The following is a 19,242-nucleotide window of genomic DNA, read 5'->3' on the forward strand; positions in this document are numbered from 1 at the left end:
GGGGGTATTAGAAATGGATGTAGAATGTGTGGAATCCATGGTCCAGGATGAAATCCCCGTGCAGGAAATGTTGATTGTGCAGGAACATGAACTCCCCCAACTGAGCCCAGAGCCCGAAATAGGTGCGGCAGCGGCCGCAGTGTATGACACCTCCCCTCCCCCCCTCCGCTAAAACCCCCCGATCCCTGCTGAAACGGCTCACCCAAGCGCACCCGACATGGCCCAGCTATTCGCCATGCTGGCGGCAATGACAGCAAGGATGGATGCGAATACACAAAAATTGGATGCGAATACACAAAAAATGGATGCGAATACACAAAAAATGGATGAAATAAAAAGCATGAACGAAAAGATGGATACAAAAACAAATGAAATGAAAAACGAAATGAAAGGCATGAACAAGCAAATGAAGGAAGAAACGAAAAAGCTGCGGGGTGAGACGCAGAACATGGGCCGAAGCCTGCAGGCGGGCATGAAGGCAGTGACCAGGGAGCTAAAAATGGCGACTCCACGTGTGGGAGCGAACGAGCTGGAAGGGGGTGCAACGGCTGTCGGGCCCGCGGTGGAGGCGGGTGACAAAATAATTCGGGGGGCGTGTTGGGCGAGGGTCGTGACAGAAAAAGTGATGGTAACCGAGAGGGACAAACTAATTGGGGTGACGGAGACGTGCACGAGGGAGATAACAAGGGAAGAGACGGAAATGATAGTTGAGACAAGGGAGGTAAAGGGTGAAGAGGTGACTGAGTTGGCAGAGACACGGGAGATGGGAACGATAGAGGGAAGACTGCACGATGAAGACGGGGTAAGTGACGCACACACACACACGGAGGTAGTGGAGGACAATGGGGGTGAGCTGGTGGACTGGGTGGAGGCCCAGTGCGAGCAGCTGGATGGCCTCCTCCAGGAACGAGGGGAGGGAGTATGCCCCCTTGAGGCGAGTCACGACCAGTTGAGTTCGGTCGTGCTTTGCGAGGTTGAGGGGACGAGTGCTGTGGACAGGTGCACGGAGAGCTTGGGGGGTATAGAGGCCCCGGAGACCCTTGTGGGGACACGAATCCCCAGTGTGGTTGTCCCTGTGTGTGTGGTGCAAGGTGTGAGTGCGTCCCCGTGTGTGGAAGCGACCCCGTGTGTGAGTGGTATGGTGGCGATTGTGCCGGAGTACGTGCTTCCCAGCACGCCGTGTGTAAAAGGGGCACCGCAAGTGGAAGAGGCCGTGTGTGTGGATGAAACGGCCAGTGTGGATGAGGCACCGCGGGTGAGTGCCCCCGCGTGTGTGAGTGAGGGACGGTGTGTGGATGAGGCACCGCGGGTGAGTGCCCCCGCGTGTGTGAGTGAGGCACGGTGTATGAGTGAGGCACCGCGGATGAGTGCCCCCGCGTGTGTGAGTGAGGCACCGCGGATGAGTGCCCCCGCGTGTGTGAGTGAGGCACCGCGGATGAGTGCCCCCGCGTGTGTGAGTGAGGCACCGCGGATGAGTTCCCCCGCGTGTGTGAGTGGTATGGTTTGTGTGAGGGAAATGGCACGAGTGAGTGGAAGGCCGCGAGTGAGTGGAGCCACGTGTGCGAGGGAGATGGCATGCGTGAGTGAACGGCCGAGTGCAAGGGAGACCGTGTGTGTGAGAGAGCGGTATGTAAGGGAGATGTCGGTGGGCATGTGTGAACATGCAGCCGCGTCTCCCGGTGTGAGTTTAATGGTGAGGTGTGTTAGCGTCGTAACACGCGGGAGTGCGTGTGTTGAATGGCGACGACGACGGCGACAGAAGAAAGAAAGCCGAGTAGCGGCTGTAGTTGTTTCGGGGACCGTGCCGGGTTCACCCAGCAGTGAGCACGAGGTCCGTGCTGTGCAACGCACGAGGCCCCCACGTGCTCGCTTGCGAGAGTGAAGTCCCGGTCCGGAAACGCACGCGGTGGATTTGCCGATCCCGCGGACGGACAAAGTTTAGGCAGGATTTTGGATTTGGACCGGACGGGTTCTCCACGCGATCGTGTGTGCTCAGCCCCAACGGGCAAAGCACATGTGTTCGCGTGGGGAACCCCTCGAGACGTGGGGCTTGTGTTTTTTTTATGCGCACGGTGACGTCATGGCTGCACGTGGGGTTGGAATCCGGCAGGAGGGGTATCCCTGCCGGATGGTACCGTCCAAGGAGGGACGAGGTACACGTGCAGCTGCATGACGTAACGGGCAGGTGCAAAGTGCGCGAGCTGTGAGTTGCCGCGCTGGTGCTGCGCATGTAAAAAAAAAAAAAAAAAAAAAAAAAAAAAAAAGAGCAAGCCTCACTTTCGGGTGCACAGGATTCCTGGGCAAGGGGTGGAAGACCCCCTTGACCAGGGCACAGGATGGAAACTAGTTAGGGGGAAGGGTTAGCTTAGCTAGACCGGCTCCATGGGGCAGGGGTAAGTCCTCATGGGGCCCGTGGAATGGATTAGTTAGAGGGATTGTAGCGACATTTAGGTTGGGAAAGTTATTTTTTTGATTTTGAGGACATGGACAGACTTGTGAATGTGTAAAGGGGGTGTAGTTTAGCGACGTAGTGTTAAATGGAACGTGCTATAGTTTAAGGGACGACGTGGGAGCACGAGTTAGTTAGGGGAGGTAGTTAGAAGGATGGCAGAGTTCAGTGGTGTGTGTGTTGAAGAGTTGGTGAGTGAAGTGGAAGCATGTGCTTGGTGAGTGAGTGAGGCCAGCGGGTCTGTGTGAGTGGAGCGAATGGGGAATGCATGGTGCGATGAGTGATTGGGGGGAGGAGTGACTCCCGCCCAAGGGACCCCCGGGGTCAGTGTAGAGTGAGTTAGGGGGTTAGTCAAATTTACAAAATGGAGGTTGTTTTGTTGTTGTTGGGGAAGTAGGCTCGAAACCCGTTTGGAGGGGTGCAGGAGCCCTGTTGACGGGCTGGGAGCGTGGCTGCGAAAGGTGAGTATCGCTGAGTGGGTACCCCGGGCACCAGGCTAGTCGGCTGTGGTAGGCCAAGGGCCCATGGGGGGCCGGGATAGCGTAGTGGGCACGGGTGCGCCTGCTTGGTGCGGGGGCCCGGGGTGCCATTAGCCACGTGGGCAGTGCTGTGGGCACGGGTGACCCTCGGAAAGGGGCCTGGGAAGCCAGCCTGCCACGTGTGCGTTTCAGGGGAGGTGCCATGGGGGCACTCCCCGGTGTTTAGGGAGCTGGTAGGCTCGGAGGCAGTGTAGTGCCCGAGGGTGCCATAGCGGGAGATTCAGCAGAGGGTCGTGCCTGCCAAAGGGAGCCACGTGTCCCAGCCATGAGACCGTGTGAGGGCACGGAGAGAAAATTGGGGGGGGGGCGAGGCCCGAAATTGTGAGGACACCAACACAGGCGACGGGAATCTGGGTTGTTAGAACCAATAGTTTAAGCGCGAGGCGCTTGTTGAAAGCCCCGGGGTAGTTTAACAGTTAAATGGTTAGGGTAGATAGGAAGTGTACCCCTCCGCACCATCCATCCCCTCGCTCTCGTTGTGGGCCGCTGGACCCACTTTGGGTTAGATCGCTGAAGTCTGGGGAGGCCATTCTGAGGCTTGGATTGGGCCTCGACACAGGACGCTAGCTCTCCCTTGTTCCCCTCCGGGAAGGGAACGTAGGGGTTGGGAGTAGGCTCGGTGACAGGATAGGTTAGCCGAACAAGGACAGTACAGGGGGTTAGGGGACGATTTATAGTGGGGAAGTAAAAATAAAAAAATAAGTTGGGGCTAAATTGGGGTTTGACAAATTAAGGGAGTGGGTTTTGACAGTGACAGGGAAAGGCGATAGGTTGGGAGGGAGACCGTAGGGTAGGTCCGAGCCCGCCTTCCGAGTGGCCAGCACCACCGCACTCCCTCCACCAACCTCCACTGAACGGCAAAGGCTGGCCAGCTTCATCTGCTGGCTGCGTTGCTGCAAGGCAAAGGCCGGCCCACTTCATCGGCAGCTGTTGTTTTGCTGCAAGGCCTGTGCCGGCTGGATCGTCTGCAGCTGCTGTGCTTCAAGGCCTGTGCCGGCCAGTTCATCTGCCGGCTGGGTTTGCCTGCAGCGGCCTTCTTCTGCGGGCTGTGTTTGCCTGCTGCCTTTGCCATGCCATGCCCACTGCCCACGTTCACCAGCCCCGTTCAATTTTGCTTTGCCCCCCCCTGTTCATTTCCATGCGCGCCGGGATCATCGTAAAAGCAACAGTTTGCAAGCTGCAAGAACTGCCCTGTTGGCAGCTACAACACGGGCCTGCAGTGGCGGCCCGTGCACCGTGTTTGTGTTCATCCATCCGTTCGTTGTGTTCATTGCGTGTGCCACTTGAGCTGGCACGGAGACTGCGTTTGTGCAGCCCATGCACCGTGTGGTTCACTGCGTTCAGTTCAAAAAGGAAGGCCTTGGACTGCGTGTGAGCAGCCGGCCACGTTCCCTGTCACCTGCATTGTTTGAGCCAGACACTGCATGCGAGCAGCCTGGCTCCCTGCTAACTGCTTTCTTTTTGCAGAGTTCATTGATCCTGGGCCATGGTTTAGTGTAAAATTTGTAAGTTAAGGTTAAGATGTACTGTAAATATGAGTGTGCCCCCGGCATGTCTGTCTTAGCGCCGGCAATTTTATTTAAGTCGTCCGTGTGAGTGAGTTTGTTTAGGTAGTTACTCACCCCTCAGGTTATTTATTTTGGGGACACGAATACCATGAATGTCGCACTCAGGGATCCGTAGGTAAAATGTACTAGGGGGAAACTACACATGATGGCACACGAAAATTTGACGACTCGGGACGAGTCTGTAAAAAGGGGAGGGGGTAGTGTTGTGGTTGATGAAATTCGCAAACCACCATTCAGGTCCCTTAGGTGAGATATCTCTGTAAGTATATGTGTAGTTAGGCCCAAACCCGTTGTTTAGAGGGAATTAATGTCATTCACTCGGGCTGCGACCCTTCAGGATAGCCGTTTTTCTTTTACTATCTTTATTTTGGACCAGCCGCCATTACTACCACCACCACCCACGTCTCAACAGCCATCACACAACAACCACCAGCCGCAACGCCGCTTCACAACAACAACAACGCTAACAGCCACGACCTTTACCGTCACAACTCGCCCTCGCAACCATCGCATCACCGCCATTCCCGCGCCACTTGTGGGCACCGATGCTGGACTCGTGCAGGGCGCGCACCGAGCAACGTGTGCAGAAACATCACAGCCTTTCTGAAGAAAACGGATCAAAAACGACTCACGCCCACTTCTGTTCCGTCCTATAGGCGAGCGTGGGGCGATTTGGCCCCGCCTCCAGGGGCGTTGGAGTGTGGTCGCTATATGCAAATTCATGGATCAGAAAGCATTCACGCCCACTTTTCCACGGTCCAATGGGGAGCCAGTTAGAGGTGAAGGGTCGGAGGTAAAGGGTCGAAGGTGAAGGAGCGAGGCCACGGGGCATATAAGGGGCCGTGCTCGCCAAACAGTTAAGAGTTCGGAGGGGAGAGAGTTAAGAGTTCGGAGTGAGTGAAGAGTTGGGACGAGTCAAGAGAGGAGTCGGAGAAGGCGGTTGGACGGAGCTGTGGAGAGGTGGCGGCGGCGAAGGCGGTCGAGGGGGTGCTCGTGTCAGAGTCGGGGAGCTGCGGAGGGGAGAGGCCAGCAACGCGACCAAGGTCGTGGTGGAGACGCTCGTCGCGGGACCCGAGACAGGGAGATATCCTCCTTCCCCCGAGCATCAACAACCCCCTCCTCTTTCCCCCCGCGCTAAGATAGTGCGAGAAGGGGGCCCCGTTCCCACCCCATACCAGGCAGTCCCAGCGAGGCCCACGGAGTCGGGGCGCCACCGCCATTTTGCAGCTCATCACCAGACGGGTAGGCTCGACGCGGTCTCGGCCCCAGGCCGTCTGCCTCCTCATAGTGGAGGGTGGTCCCCTTTTTCTTTTGCTTTGGGTATATGTGTTGTCGGCGCCGTCTGTGAAGTAAAACTGTATAAGTGTTGCCGTGTGCTCGGTAGTCGGTTAGATCTGCATTGTTGCATTTGCTTTTTGTGCATTATTGTGTGTTTCTGCTTCTTTTATATTTGCTTTTGGTGTAATTGTATATGTGTGCTTTCCGTTCATCGCGAAATACATGTGCTTTATGTTGAACTGTTTTCCCGTTTCGCTTCGTCTTTTCCTCTATTGAATCTCCATCTTACTTCACGTAAAGGGTTGGTCGTGGGCTAAAACGCCCGATAATTAATCGAACCGTCGAGGCCGACGATAACACCGCTCGGTTATCCCGATAGTACGGAACGGGTCGCTTAAAGTGGCCCGTGTCCGAAGTCGACCTGCGGCGAGGTGCGATCGCCCGGTCTACCCTCCGTGTGGGTACTTAGGTAGGTCGAATTTGGCGAGAAACCCTATCCCACGCGGGGGCCGATTGGCACGATCGTGGTGAGACCGAAAGGTCCACCCGTGACTAGTTCCCGGCGTTAGTCCGAGAGGGTCACGACTGGATTGTCCGTCCGGTGGGCGACGTGCCGCGATTCGAGTTACGTGGCCGTTCGCACGCCGGCGGGCGCGAATCCGCAACAATATATATATATATATATATATATATATATATATATATATATATATATATATATATATATATATATATATATATATATATATATACATAGATATATATCATGATATATCAAAAAGTTGTGGGCGAGTTATGACAAAACTAGGTTGTATTTGTGAGTATATTAATAGATGTCAGTGTGTGCCTGTCCGTCTCCTCCTTTACTCCAAAACTATGAAACCTAGCAGCCCCAAACTTTGCATGCATATGAAGGGAACTCCAAGGTAGTGCATAAATGAAAATTTAGTGTTTGGGTTAATTTAAACACCTCTTTTGAAAATAATTAACAGCCTTATTTATTATCCTTTATCAATTGCATCCTCAGTCACCTAGCTGCCCTTGCTGGGGTCTTAATTCGCCATTGTTTATGGCCTGTCCAGCAATGCCTTGATTTGGAACAGGCTGCAATGATTTCTCAATGATATTTTAGTTTTTTCACTTTCCTCACTCATATCATCGAATGCTTGATCATCATACCTATGAATCACTGGATACATTGCAATACTTATAAACACCTGGAAACGCCAACATTCATGGCTTTATTTAATTTCTGCACATTCCACAACCTCAAGAATCTCTTATTCTCAACCGAATTTCAAAATGTAAACTTCTTTATTGACTTCCACAGTAGTTATGACTGTTTAAAAAATAGTGTTAATTTATGTATATATATATATATATATATATATATATATATCCATATAACATACCGCAATCGTGAATCGCTTGTCAAGCCAGCCGTTCATTATCCACCGTTTTGTTGGAGTGCTTGTTTGAGTGATTAAGCAACTTGATCAGTGCTCTACCATATTCACACTGGCACTGAATATATTTATCGACCTGAACAAAGTTCAGGGCCCATTAATGTGCGTTTGGATGTGCGGTAAATCACGCAGTGGTTCGCTCGCTGAAAAAGTGCAACTTTATTTTACACCACGTTTCCCCTTTTTGTACGATCTTCTTTCACTATATCACTAGTCACTTCGGCATAGAAAGATAGATACACATAAAAAATTTAAACATTTTATTTTTTAAAGTTTCTTCAACTGTTTTGTTGGAGTACTTGCTTTAGTGGTTTGCCACTCAGGTGAGTGCTCTTCATGCTTTGATTGTGATTTGGTGGCTCGGTTCTCTGTGGGCTCATTTCAGGAGTAAGGACGGCAAAATAAATCAGATGATTACAATGAGTAAAAATGTTTTCAGTTGTTACAAAGCAATGAATCACCACAACACGGCAGTATAGCCGAGAGATACGCATGCTCACTCTAAGCTGTCTAGCCTGGGTTCGAAACTTGATCCAGCTTTCAACTGTCATCCTGGTGTTTCACAGGCGGAGCGATTCATCAATGTGTGTGATGGCCGTTAAACTGGACTTCACATCTGCCGGACTCCCCCCTCTGCTCTTCCCCTCCCATCTCCACCGCTTCACTCTTGACCCCCCTCCCATCTCTCCCTCCTCACTCTTGTCTCCCCCCTCCCATCTCCCCCTCCTCACTCTTGTCTCTCCCCTCCCATCTCCCCCTCCTCACTCTTGTCTCCCCCTCCCATCTCCCCCTCCTCACTCTTGTCTCCCCCTCCCATCTCCCCCTCCTCACTCTTGTCTCACCCCTCCCATCCCCCCTCCTTACTCTTGTCTCCCTCCTCTCATCTCCCATCTTCACTCTTGTCTCCCCCTCCCATCTCCCCTCCTCACTCTTGTCTCCCCCTCCCATCTCCCCTCCTCACTCTTGTCTCCCCCTCCCATCTCCCCCTCCTCACTCTCATCTCCCCCTCCTCACTCTTGTCTCCCCTTACCTTTTCTGCCTTCTCCCTCTTGTCTCCTGCCTCGCATCTTTCCCCTCCTCACTTTTGTCTCCCCCTCCCTTCTCTTTGTGCTCACCTTTCTTTCCCCTCCCCTATCCTCTCTTTCTCCTCGCCTCTATTTCCTCTCCGCTCTCTCTCCCCTCTCTCACCCCACTCCATCTCTCGCTCTCTCTCACCACTATTCCTCTCTTACCACTCTCCCTCTCTCAACACCCTACTTGTTCCTCCACGCCTCTCCCTCTGATAAGGGGATTGCAGGTTTAGTTTTGAATTTAAAACTGCTTCCCAGTACTGTAGCATGTACGAATCAGATTCGGTTTGAGCCGACCAGAGGGGTGCAAAGGTCGCTGCATGTGCGAGCATGCATGCATGCAGGCAGGTCTTCGCCAGCTACATAGCATGGGTAATAAATGCTCCCACCCAGTTATATATCGAACCCGGCGGTTAAAAAGAAAATGTTGCTGTTTGGCCATGTTTTATTGCCCTTCCCTTCCCCTCACACTGCCTTCTCTTCCCCTCAAGCTGCCTTATCTTCTCTTCCCCTCACACTGCCCCCCTCCTCACACTGCCTTCTCTTCCCCTCACACTGCCTTCTCTTCCCCTCACACTGCCTCCCCTCCTCCTCACACTGCCTTCTCTTCCCCTCACACTGCCTCCCCCCTCCTCTCACTTCCTTCCCTTCCCCTCACACTGCCTCCCCCTCCTCACACTGCCATCCCTCACCCCCTCACACTGCCTTCTCTTCCCCTCACGCTGCTTTCCCTCCCCCACCTCACATTGCCTTCTTTTCCCCTCACACTGACCCCCCTCCTCACACTGTCTTTTCTTCCCCTCACACTGTCTTCTCTTCTCCTCAAACTCCCCCTCACATGTCCTTCTCTTCCACTCACACTTCCCCCTCACACTGCCTCCCCCTCACATGTCGTTGTCTTCCCCTCACACTACCCCCTTACATTGCCTTCTTTTCCCCTCACATGTCCTTCTCTTCCCCTCACACTTCCTCCCCTCCTCACATGTCGTTCTCTTCCCCTCACACTCCCCCCTCACATTGCCTTCTTTTCCCCTCACATGTCCTTCTGTTCCCCTAACATTTCCTTCTCTTCCCCTCACATGTCCTTCTGTTCCCCTCACACTGCCTCCCCCCCCTCACATTGCCATATCTTCCCCTCACATTTCCTTCTCTTCTCCTCACAGTCTTTTCTTCCCCTCACACTGTCTTCTCTTCTCCTCACATGTCCTTCTCTTCCCGTTGCACTCCCCCTCCTCACATGTCCTTCTCTTCCCCTCACACTGCCTTCCCCCCTCACACTGCCTGCTGTGGTTTGTAAAATGTTTTATGTGGAGGTTTAATTTCGACAGTTCGGCATTGATCCGGTTACTTTCACTTGTATCGGAAATAGCGCATCTGTTCCTTGTCACAAGTCACTGCAAGATATTATCTCTGAGCATCAGGAAGTTTGAGTTAATAATTTCGATATTAAATGTAAACATGTAAATCGTTGCATTCCTCAGCTTTTCTGGATCCTCAAGCTTCATAGGAACTCAGACAAGTATCGGTTAACCTCGGGTGTCAGTCAGGCAATGGTCCAATAAACAGTTATCGTTTATAGTTAACTCAGGCTGACTAATTTGTTAGAGAACAGTTCAGGAAATATTTGTTAAACATACTGACCAACCAGGTTGACGTCCGTGTTTGGGTGAAGGAGCCGGCCCGAGTGAAGGACTCCAGAGCAGGACCGGTTTATTCTACCCACGCGCGACCTTCCCCGCCACGTCATGACGTCATTAAACACAACACTGCACTCCTCCCTCCTAAATAGGTAAATACAATTCTGATGTCGCATTCGTATTACACCATGAACGCCAAACCGTCGAATCCATTAATCTCTTCAGTTATTGTTTTCACAACAGTTGTTACAATTTACATAGAAAAGGAACATTTCCTTATGTAACTTCCTTCCTTCACAAGCTCAATCAACTGAAGATAACCTCAACAATGTTTCTGAACCTTGGACCTCTAATAAACACAAAGTGTGCTGAAACATCAGAATTTTCTTTTCTCACAAAAACTACCCAACCCACTGTTTTACAATTCCAGTTGAACCACGACATACAGATCTAGCCAGGATGGAGGTTTAGACACTCTAGTGGACCCTCTGACAGGTGTTAGTGTTATGGTTGCCTCCTTACTGCCTACTGGTGAGGGTGAAACTGCTGGTTTCTCATTTATAACAGTTTTGTTTTGTCATAATCCCCTGGTTCTGGTGTTGGATTTACCAACTACTCTTGAGGTTCTAAACTCACAGGAAGACTAATCCAGGGGATTTTAGTTCTACCAAAGGTAAGTAATTTCTCTCTCCAGCCACTTTCCTGTTTTGCTCTCGAGAGTCATCTGCGATCAAATGATCTGCGTGTACATATTTGCGGTTATTTCTCGGTATCCTGAACTAATGTTACATAATCTTTACCAAGATATAAAAAGAACAAAAGAAAAAATGTCTAAAAATGTCACAACTTCCACTTTCACACGTGTGGTTGGTTCTCAGTATTGTATCATAATTCACTACCCTTTTTCTACTTCAAAAGACTATTCAATTCGATCTTTCCAACATCCTGTGTCGAAAAAGTCCCACTGTTACAACGTTTCTCTTCTCCATTCCCTTAATTCACCTTTATTGCATCCCTCATGTTATGTCTTTAACCACATCTCTGACTCAAACAAGTTTAAAATCCCAGTTTGCAATGTATGTTCATGTTCCCTCAATCGTCCAGTACCATTTCACTCCACCTTCTTAAATCTACCTCCTCCTAAACCCTCACCTGTTATCCCCTCTCCAAACCCCTCCCATCTTGCCCCTCATCCTACCTCCACTCTTGGCACCTCTTCACTGTCTTCTGCTTCAATATCAGCTCCTCCTCTATTGGCCCAAACTGTTTGGTGTTCTTACATCTGTGGGCTCCATTCTAACCAAACAGATATCTCACTCTCTCAATCATTACACTCCTCAACATGTCAAACATGGTCCTTCCTTCCTCTCAGCAAAACTCCCCCTCTTCCCAACCCCTCAAATCTTGTACCTCCCCATGCCCGCTCCCTTCTTCACCATACCACTACCAAGTCTCATTCTTCCTCTCGACCCACCTTTCTCATCGCCCTCCTGCACCTTGGTCATGCCTGTTCTCATCATCTCTCCCTCCCTCTCACCCCTCCAAGCTTCTCTCTCACCTTTCTCAAAAACTCCCTCTCACCCTTCTCCCTCAACTCTTCCCTCTCACCCTTATCCCTCAAATCTTCTCCCTCACTCCCCCTTCCAAAAGTTGCCCCCCTCACATCCACAAAGCTGCCTCCTTCCCTCACCTTCTCTCTTCCACCTCATCACTCCATCTCCTCCAATCTTCAACTGCCCTTTTCCCCCTCTCTTTTTACTCCCAACAGGACCTCGACCCATCACTACCGAGCCTTTTCTCCTCCTCATCCGGCCCTCTCCCCAAGCTCTTCTGCAATCCCTCACACTCTTTCAATAACCCTCCTACCCTCCTACTCCCTCATTTGCACCAAAAACTTCTTCCCTCCCTCTTTCTTAAAAGTGTGGACCTCAAACATCTGGGGCCTTCGCTCTAACTTGACATCTTTCCATACAGGTTGCCACTGACAAATCAGACATAATCTGCTTAACAGAAACTTTCCTTCTTCAAAACATCTCTGACTGCCTATTATCTCTCTCCGGTTACTCCTTCCTCCGATATGACAGACCTGAGCCTTGTTCTGGCGGTGGAGTTGCTCTCTTCATCAAAGACTATTCCTCACTCATCATGCACTGTCCCACTCCCCAACACCCACAGGAATACCTCTGGCTATGGCTTCCCTTCCACTCCCACCTCACGTTTACTTGTATGTTGCACCATCCACCAAACAGACTTCAATTGTCATCATGCCAGTTGGCTAGGTGTGGGTACCTCTCTCACCTGCCATGGCACTTCAGCAAAAGACTTCTCTGACTCATTGGAACTGACTCAATCAGTCAACTTCCCGACCTGGATCTCAACCAACTCTTTCAATAACACTAAAATTATTCCTCCTAATCCCTCCTCACTCAGGAGGAGTCAGGGCAACTGCCTCCATCTCTTCATGACAGGGCAACTGCCTCCATCTCTTCTGGATCTGATTTTGACAAATTTCCCTGGAAATATCTGCTGTTCTTCCTCCGCTCCAATCGGATCTTCTGACGACATGCTTGTCAAAGTAAACATCTCTCTGGCTGTTATTAGAGAACCACCTTGGCGCCGTCGAGTCTGGCATTTCACGCAGGCCGACTGGCAGGGCCACCAAGCAGCCATCAAACTTCAAGACTGGTCTCCCATCGCTACTTTCTCCAACATACACTCATCCTGGAAATTATTTCATGGAAACTTGCTCTCTGTCATGCACATATTTATCCAATCTCATCTTCAGTTGTCCAACTCTTCCTCCTGCCCATGGTACACAGAAGCTTGTGGCGAGGCAGTTGCCCTGAAACAAGTTGCCCTCGCCTCATGGAAGGCTAATCCAACTGAAGGCAATCTCAGTTCCTTCCACAAAGGTTGGAACAAGTGTGCGTCTACCTTCAGGAGAGCCAGAAAACAACATCTTTCCCATCTCTTCTGAACTCTCAAACCTTTCTCCCTCCTCCAAATCCTGGTGGCATCCAGTTCAGTCTCTTTCTGGTGTATGTTCCCCCCTCCATCCCCTCCCTTACCTCAAATAGCCGTACTGCTGATGCCGCACGTGAAAAGGCTGAATGCCTAAACTCTGTGCTTGGTTCTAAATATTGTGTCCCAAGCCCATCGCTTTCCATACCCACCTTACCCAGTCGCACCCAGCTGTTCCTGGACTCTGTGTCCTTTTCTCCTGACAAGGTTTGAGAGTTTGCTGTCAAACCTCGTCTCGCATTCTGCAACTGGTCCAGCCGCATCAGCCCACGTGCCCTAAAAACCTGCTCCTCTGCTCTTGCTCACACTCTCTCCATTCTATTCACCCTCTCATTTGCTCAAGGTAATCTGCCATCTGCTTGGAAATCAGCAAACATTACCGCCCTGCATAAGAAAGGTGCAAAAACAGATCCCTGGAACTTCAGATCAATCAGCCTTCTCCCAATCATCAGCAAGGTTATGGAATCCATCATCGCTTCAGACATCAAATCCTTCCTCTTCTCCAATGGCTTGATTTCTGATCATCAATTTGGTTTCAGACCAGGTCACTCTACCCTGGATATGCTTCTTCTGCTCTTCCAACAATGGATGGAGGTCCTCAATGCCAGACATGAAATCAGAACCATATCCCTTGACATATCGCGTGCCTTCAATACGGTCTGGCACCTTGCCATGCTCATCAAACTCTCTTCCTATGGTATCCAAGGGCATCTCCACTCATGGCTCACAGACTTTCTCTCCCGTCACAGCCAACGTGTGACCCTTAATGGAATTCTCTCATCCCCTCTTCCTGTTGTCGAAGAAATTTCTAAGTCATCTGTACAATTGAACATTTATTTAATAAACAACATCAACAAATAACACAAACAAACACTCATATGCATATGGAGGACCTGGACAAAGAGTTGCTCCAGATCTCTGAAATACATGGAGAATCTTAGCCTCTTATATAGTGTTCAGTGAGACACAGTATTTTTTACTTTTTTCATGATGCTGGCACCAACTTTGTCAGGTCTTGACACCCTCCAGGTGAAGCATATCTTCGGCCTTCATGCAGCCCCAGCCTGACATGGGTGTATGGTTGTAACATACATTTCAAATCCAGACATGTTAATCCTCTTTCCCAGCAGAGAATGCTGGAATGATGTCAAACCTCAACTCCTTTGGGCATTTTGATGAATTTCTATTGTAAAAAGTCAGTCTGCTTCTCCCAGACTGGGAAAATATATTATCTTGAAGCGATTAGGGCTGAGTGAATACATCTGGACCCTTTCTTCGATCCACATTCCAACTTGATGCGGTCTTTTATAAGAATTCTTTTCGATAGCTTTTAGATGATAGGCAATTCTTCTTACTGAATTCAACTTACTGGAAGAGGTCAGCCTGCTCATAAATTTTAATAGTCAGGTGATCTTTTCATACAAAGGAAATATATGATTATGTTAATTTTAAATGGATACATGTTGAAGCACATTTTCTATTACATTTATTTTAATATCACGCTTTAATTAATCAACATTGTATTATTCATTTTATCACCCTCAAACCCAGTATGGTCATTTTCGGAGAAAATGCATCAACACTTTCCAGGCTGGAGTTCCTCAAGGCTGTTCTGTGCCCTGTTATTTTTCTGGTTTTCATCAATGATCTTTCTGACTCTGGAAAACCCTCTTTATCTCTTTGCTGATGACTCCACCCTCTGCCGTACCATCTGTATTCCCTCAGATCGGCAAGCACCAGCCTCTTCACTCTCTGTAGATCTGGGTAAAATTACAAGCTGGTCCTACACATGGAACATGTCTTTCAACCCTAACAAATCTCACACTCTCACTATGTCTCTCCGAAAGGACCGTCTGGAAAATCCCCCCATCTACTTTCTTAACAATCCTCGTGAAGAAGTCCTTTCATTGAAGCTTCTGGGTCTCACTATCTGCCATGATCTTTCCTGGGAAAGCCACATTTCCAAGATGGCCTCCAAAGCCAGTCACCAACTGGGCATCCTCCGTCGTGCAAAGTTCTTCCTTGGCAACACCTGAGCTTCTGACCATAAACAAAGCTTTTGTCCACAGCCTGATGGAGACTGCTCTCCCCTCTGGGCTGGTACTCCCGCCTCTTACCTTTCTCGGTTTCACGCTGTGGAAACCAAGACATTTAGGATCATTGGTATATCCTGTGATGAGGCTGAGCCTTTGGGTCTCTCACTCTCTCTCATCCCTCTCCCTTCCACAAATCTCCTCATGGATCTGTTCACCACTGTTTTTTCCTTCCCTCTCCCGCCCCTCTTGTCTCCTGCTCCCCCTGTTGTGCATTTCTGTGGTTAGCGAGCCTCGACAGCCTTGACAGTGGATACAAAATGATGATACAAGCCTCGACGGTGGATACAAAATAAATAAATAAATATTATTTATAAAATGCATGATAAATAAGCATTAAAATAATTTGTTGGTGGTTGCTAGATTATACAGTGCAGTATGTTAAAATCGGTTATTCATGACAGTTTGAATAATTGAATAACAGTTTGAGTCTCTGGTTCGATGGAGGAGCTGTGTAATGGACATGCCCACATGGTAAAGTGTTTATCGCTTAATATACTATCACATAAAGTAATGTATGATTCAAGTTATTCAAATGTATTAATACTTCAAATAAAAGTCATAATTAAATAAGTTCGAATGACGATATTGCATTGCTGTGTTGACTGACTGTCTGGATACAACTTTGACGTTATATTGTTGCGAATCTGGAAGCCATGAGCTCACAGACATTCAGGTTCCTAAAGCTCAGTTATTTCGATAAGCATGTGTTTTATAGATAGCTTCCATCCCCTAGTCTAATGGGTGAATAAATGTAAATGCGCTGTAAAGTTATTTTAATAGTCCACCAATAATAGGTTTTCTTTTATTTAACAACACCAACGATAGCAACGCCATCTTCACTTCCATCCTGACGTCATGACCCTCGCGGCAATCGTCGCGCAATCGCCAGCAGGCGCGCGCGGGGGCGGAGTCGAGCGTAGGCACGGCGTCCCTCCTTCGCCAATCGGCAAGGAACGGGCGTCTTCCCTGCCCCGTCTCCAACTCAACACGATCGCCATTAGACACGCAGTCAGAGGTGAGGCGGTGGGCGGAACCACAAACGCCTCCGCTCAAGACTCCGCCCAGGGGGGTGGGAGTTGCCCCACCTACCATGCGCCTGTCCAATGGAGGGCGGCCAGGGAATCGTACGATGGTTCCGACCAATGAGAAGGCGAGTGGACATAAAAAGAGGACTCTCCCTTGAAGGAAGGAGGAGAGATTTTCGGGAAGTAGATTTGGACAGGGAGAGATTTTGGCACAGTCCTCGTCAGCCCAGGTCCTCGTCCGCCTCCGCCGCCTCCTCCTCCGAATGATCGCGAGCTTGGGCGATCACCTCGACTCACCTCAACTGGGTTCGGCTGCGCTCGTCCGTCCTTGGGTGACCGGAGCTCCGGCAAGGAATGGATGCCAGCCGCGCGCTCGCGGCCAAGTAGCCAGCTACCCTGATCTTCAGCCCGACTGTCCTCTGGGCTGGAGATCCAAATAAAGACCAATTGGTCTGATTCTCGTGTGTGTGTGTGTGTGTGTGTGTGTGTGTGTGTGTGTGTGTGTGTGTGTGTGTGTGTGTGTGTGTGTGTGTGTGTGTGTGTGTGTGTGTGTGTGGCGCCAGTCTGGTAAGTAGTAAAACTGTTAAGTGCTTTTGCTACATTTATATATATTTGTATTTTCATTTCTATTATTCGATTTAGCTCTGCCCTTACATGCTTCCCTCATTCCCCACCTATTGTATGAATAACCCTCATTTGTTAAATGTTTTCAGCTCGTTCGTGTCCATTCTTGCTTTGACTGAGCATGATGCGTGATTGAGAATTAGTACGGCAGTTCGGGCCGGTAAATTGTCATTTGGTCTGGCGCGACTTTCGTAATCCCGCTCGGTTACGCCAGATCCGAGTCGGCGATCGCGACTCGATTCGGACAAAGTCGGCCGAGGGTGAATTTCCCCGGTATTTGGATCACATGGGTATTTAGGTAATTGAAATTGGCAATCGACCCTATCCCACGTGGTCTATCCATTGGCGAACTTCGGTCCGATACAGGACCCGTCGGCTCCGGACTTATCCAGGGCGACGACCGAAACATTCCGGCGGATCGGTCGGGCTGACTTGCAGCTCCATCTAGCGGTCGTGCTCGCGGCCGATACCCGGCCCCGCAACAATATGTCCATTGATGTTTAGTAATCTACTGATGTGGACCTGCGACCTGGGTTGTGGATCCGCCGTTTGGAGAGGTTCTGGGCTGAAAGGATCGAAACCTCGATGTAAAGCGGTGCCCAGCTGATGATCCGGGCAGTTGGGAAATCAGTAAATTGATTACAAGTTAAAGTTACAACTTCGAATAAAATGGCTTTTGTAAGTGCTTACAAGTACATCATATATATCTGTGTTTGTGTGTTTATATGTGTGTGTTTGTATGTATGTGTGTGTGTGTGTGTATTGTTATGTCTGGCTTCCTTCTTGGGACTACGGTGCAGGAATTGGTCATTATTTTGATTACCTTCCCTTCCCCTTATGAGCAGTTACCTTTCTTACAAGCAGAGCAGGTACGCTGCCTTACCATTCCATCACACTGCCTTCCCTTCCCTTCCCATCACACTGCCTTCCCTCACATTCTCCTCATGTTTACCTCCTCCAAAGCCCCCTCCCCTCTCCACCCCCATGGACATCTCCCGCAGTCTCACATGCTGTATAAACATTTCACATACCCCATTTTGTTCAATCCCCTACTACCCCCACCCTTCACAAGTTCCACTGCCAAACGGAAGTCGAGAACCCCTCCCATCATGCTCAGTTCCTCCCAAACCTCCTTCCCCCCCCCCTTTCCTATTTCCCCCGTCCTCACTCTCATCACCCTTCCCATCACCCTTGCTCTCCCCACACCCCCCACCCCCCCACCCCAAACTCCTCACTTTTCCTGCCTTCCTCGCTCCCCCCTTCTTCACTTCTCCGAGCTCCTCCACCCCTCCTGCTTGCTTATTATTGCAAATAATTTTCACCCCATTTCTTTTGTAGGTTTCCTGACCAGAAAAGAACACTTTGTAATTTCCGGATTGAAACCGCCCCAAACCAGTCCTTCTCGGTCCGTCTATCTGCAAAATTTCAGTCCTTTCTCTCTCTCTCTCTGTCTCTCCCCTTATTATATCTAACCTTTCCTGATTATGCCCGGTGTTGGCTTAATGGTTAGGGTTGTGGGCTTTGGATCCTTGGGTCCTGAGTTAAAATCCCGCTCAGCTGTTGAATTAATACCAGGTGGGGTTGACTCGGCCTGTCATCCTTCCGAGGTTGGCAAAATGAGTGCCAGCATGCTGGTATTGTCGGAGTGGTGACACATCCAGGATTGTGCCCAATAGCCAAGGAGACTGCGTAAGCAGCACCAGTGCTCTGCACAGAGTATGGTCCCAATATCTCCCTCTCTCTCTCTTTCCTGATTCATTGACCTTACATTCCATATCTCAATTTTGTGAACGTTGGAGAAGCTCAGAGTTCAACGTTCAGTTCTGGCAACCTCAGCAATTGCATTTCCTTGCTGGTTTGATCTAGTCCCATCATCATAGCCAGTCCTGTACTCATCAAAAACATTTTGATCCTCCCCACTAGCCATTTGGGTGCTTTCAAACCTGGGGGCTCATCATCTGGCACCATAGCTTTATCTCATATATTTCTAATCATAATTGTTTTCAGTCATCGGATCTTCAGGTGCAGCAAGGAAAGAATCTTGGCCAAGAAGCATATTATTCTCCAATACAATTACATACTTTCATCCAGTTTAATAAAACACAATGTTGATGGTAATTTACATAATCTATCATGTCTCAGCATGCAGTGCTGCATTGTTCTTGGCAACAGACAAAACTCTTGCCAAACGCACCTCCGGTGGCAGGGCCCAGTCGGAGGCCCAACAATACTCTGGAGAGAGTACAAGTGATGGTGGATGCTGCAACGCAAGGTAGCGATTCAAATGTGATTCCTCATTCCAAATTGCGACCAAACCGTGGGTCACGTCATCCTGCAAGGCCGCCCAGCAGTGATGAAGCATTTTGATGACGGTGTCCGGATGCCCCCCATAGAATGCGCCACCATAATAGAAGGTTCCTTGTGTGTACGTAAGGCTTGCACGAGATGCAGAGTGCCGCTCATATGGGA

At 49.8% G+C, this 19,242-nt stretch overlaps 2 protein-coding genes across 6 annotated transcripts in view; both read right to left on the minus strand.

The window, feature by feature from the left end:
- The window catches only part of LOC147013202 (globoside alpha-1,3-N-acetylgalactosaminyltransferase 1-like), a 71,025-nt gene extending 60,743 nt beyond the window's left edge, over window positions 1-10,282 (minus strand). For 2 of the 4 annotated variants that reach the window (XM_085854837.1, XM_085854835.1), the window contains exon 1: window positions 10,012-10,282. The gene's annotated coding sequence lies outside the window, so the exon portion shown is untranslated. The remainder of the gene's footprint in view (window positions 1-10,011) is intronic. The other 2 variants (XM_085854841.1, XM_085854840.1) reach the window with 2 other exon arrangements.
- An 8,569-nt stretch (window positions 10,283-18,851) lies between these two features.
- Window positions 18,852-19,242, minus strand: part of LOC147013203 (globoside alpha-1,3-N-acetylgalactosaminyltransferase 1-like) — a 61,019-nt gene continuing 60,628 nt past the window's right edge. For both annotated transcript variants that reach the window (XM_085854845.1, XM_085854844.1), the window contains one exon: window positions 18,852-19,242. This exon is cut by the window's right edge and continues 79 nt beyond it. In XM_085854845.1, coding sequence (XP_085710971.1) covers window positions 18,905-19,242 — 338 coding nt within the window. In that variant the 3' untranslated portion in view covers window positions 18,852-18,904.

Source organism: Eptatretus burgeri, chromosome 14, assembly GCF_056783735.1.
Source record: "Eptatretus burgeri isolate ZD-2024b chromosome 14, Ebu_testis_v1, whole genome shotgun sequence".
Taxonomy (NCBI): domain Eukaryota; kingdom Metazoa; phylum Chordata; class Myxini; order Myxiniformes; family Myxinidae; genus Eptatretus; species Eptatretus burgeri.